Raw genomic sequence first — 1,900 nt, forward strand, 5'->3', positions numbered from 1 at the left:
TTCGAGTTTGGTGTTAGATTATGCAAGTGATCTCCTTTATTTTAGGTGACTTTGTGTAGAAGTAGTTTTTGGAACTAAACAAATGCTTCAAGTTATTCATATGAATATTTTAAGATCTATTTCCTCTATTTTATCATATAAGGTTTTAGAATATTTTTTTTGTTTCAAAATATAATTTATTTTTACATTTCAATGGATGATGCTATTTGTTTGCTATTAGTTAAATTATATCTAATATATATGAAATGATATTTTTGAAAGTATAACAACTTTCTTAATTAACATGCTTTTTTTAGGTAAAACTGTTTACAGTATAAAACAAAGGGAGTATTTAATCATTTAGAGTATATATGCTATGATTATAAATAAAAACAAACACAAAAGCATATATTCATACTGCCTTTTGTTAACAAAAGGGGATGGTCACACAAGATGTTTCTCCTTGAGACTAAGAACAGTGTCTCTAAGGCTTGTTTCTGTAGGAGTAAACTCAATCCCCAAACTTTTCACCTTTTCTACATTTACTTTGTAAGTCATCGAATTCAAATCAATCTCTTCATTCCTAAAAAAAAGTTTATAAAAAGTTTGTTAGGCTTGTAGAATATAAACATGATTATTACTCAAAAAATAAAATAAAACTTACTCATGAGCAATACACAAATCAGGAAAGAATTCACGTAAGATTTTCTCAATCTCCTCCGTTGTGACAATCGGAGCATCAATGATGTATCTGCCTTTGGCTGAAGGAGTCTCGAGCGCCTTGATATGAGCTAGAGCAACATCCCTCACGTCCACAAGTCTATGATGCTTCCTATTAAAAGTGTTCTTACCTTTTATAAAATCTATAACCACATCTACTGAGAAATTAATAGTTAGTTGTAGGACTGGTCCAATAACGAGTCCTGGATTCATTACGACCAAGTCCAAGTTGTTGTCCTTGGCAAACGTCCATGCCGCATTTTCGGCCAAAGTCTTGGAGAGTATATACCATTGCTGGATACGAGAAAATAAAATAAAAAGGTAATTAATAAATAATTAATGCGAGTTCTCATAACTCATTGATGTGTTATAAGCACAATGTAAAAAAAAAACCTTTTCCTCCTCACAGACACTTGGATCAGAGAAGGTTGTTTCGTCTAGTAAGACGTTTGGTCCCAAGGGGAAGTTAGGAGAATGAAGTGTGGCCATGGACGACGTTAAAATGACCCTCTTGACAGAAGACACTTTAGTGCATGTTGCTAGTACGTTAATAGTTCCCTTGACGGCTGGTTCTATCAGCTCAGCCTGCATAATCAATAGTAACTATCAAGTTTCTAACAACAATTCAAGCAAAGTAAACTAGTAAGGATTGTGTTGGTTTGAACAAATTACTATTTGTTGACGCACCTGTGGATCAGTGGCAATGATTTTGACTGGTGAAGCGGTGTGGAAGACAGCGTCACATCCATCAATTGCATGCTCGAAAGAACCTTCTTCTAAAAGACTTGCTTTGAATAATTGAAGTCTTTCTCTTGCACCGTCAAGTGCAAGAAGATGATCTGTTTTCTTTTGATCCTCTGGAGAAACACACATATACATGTGTCAGAGTCCACTTCAAGAGAAGATTATCATATGTTTCTCTGTACTCCCTCTGTTTCAAATTATACGATGTTTTACAAGTTTCATGTTATTTCAAAATATATGTTGTTTTGAGATTTTGAGTTTAACTTTAATTTTATTGGAAACTGTTCGGCCAATAAAATATTACGGTTTTTTCATAATTAGTTGAATGATTTTAAAATTATATCTTTAAAAATGTTTTTTAGAAGAATGTAATTTTCTTATTTTTTGTGCAAAGAACCAAAGAATCATATATTATGAAACTGAGGGAATAGTTTTGAATGATAATGTTGTTTAAATA

General features: G+C 32.4%; 1 protein-coding gene across 1 annotated transcript; it reads right to left on the bottom strand.

Moving 5' to 3' along the window:
• Positions 1–266: 266 nt before the first annotated feature.
• Positions 267–1,593, bottom strand: LOC106308135 (tetraketide alpha-pyrone reductase 1-like). Its single transcript, XM_013745264.1, has 4 exons — positions 1,387–1,593; positions 1,093–1,284; positions 644–993; positions 267–562 (listed from the first exon to the last, which is right to left on the bottom strand). The coding sequence occupies exons 1-4, from the start codon at positions 1,576–1,578 to the stop codon at positions 424–426; spliced, it is 873 nt and encodes a 290-aa protein (XP_013600718.1). The 5' UTR covers positions 1,579–1,593; the 3' UTR covers positions 267–423.
• Positions 1,594–1,900: the final 307 nt, after the last annotated feature.

This window comes from Brassica oleracea, chromosome C8 (assembly GCF_000695525.1).
Source record: "Brassica oleracea var. oleracea cultivar TO1000 chromosome C8, BOL, whole genome shotgun sequence".
In the NCBI taxonomy this organism is placed as follows: Eukaryota; Viridiplantae; Streptophyta; class Magnoliopsida; order Brassicales; family Brassicaceae; genus Brassica; species Brassica oleracea.

Coding starts and splice junctions, on each gene's coding strand:
- LOC106308135 (XM_013745264.1), bottom strand. CDS start 1,578: ATGTATATGTGTGTTTCTCCAGAGGATCAAAAGAAAACAGATCATCTT. Junction 994..1,092: donor GTGTCTGTGAGGAGGAAAAG/GTTTTTTTTTTA, acceptor TCTCGTATCCAG/CAATGGTATATACTCTCCAA. Junction 563..643: donor GATTTGTGTATTGCTCATGA/GTAAGTTTTATT, acceptor ACTTTTTTTTAG/GAATGAAGAGATTGATTTGA.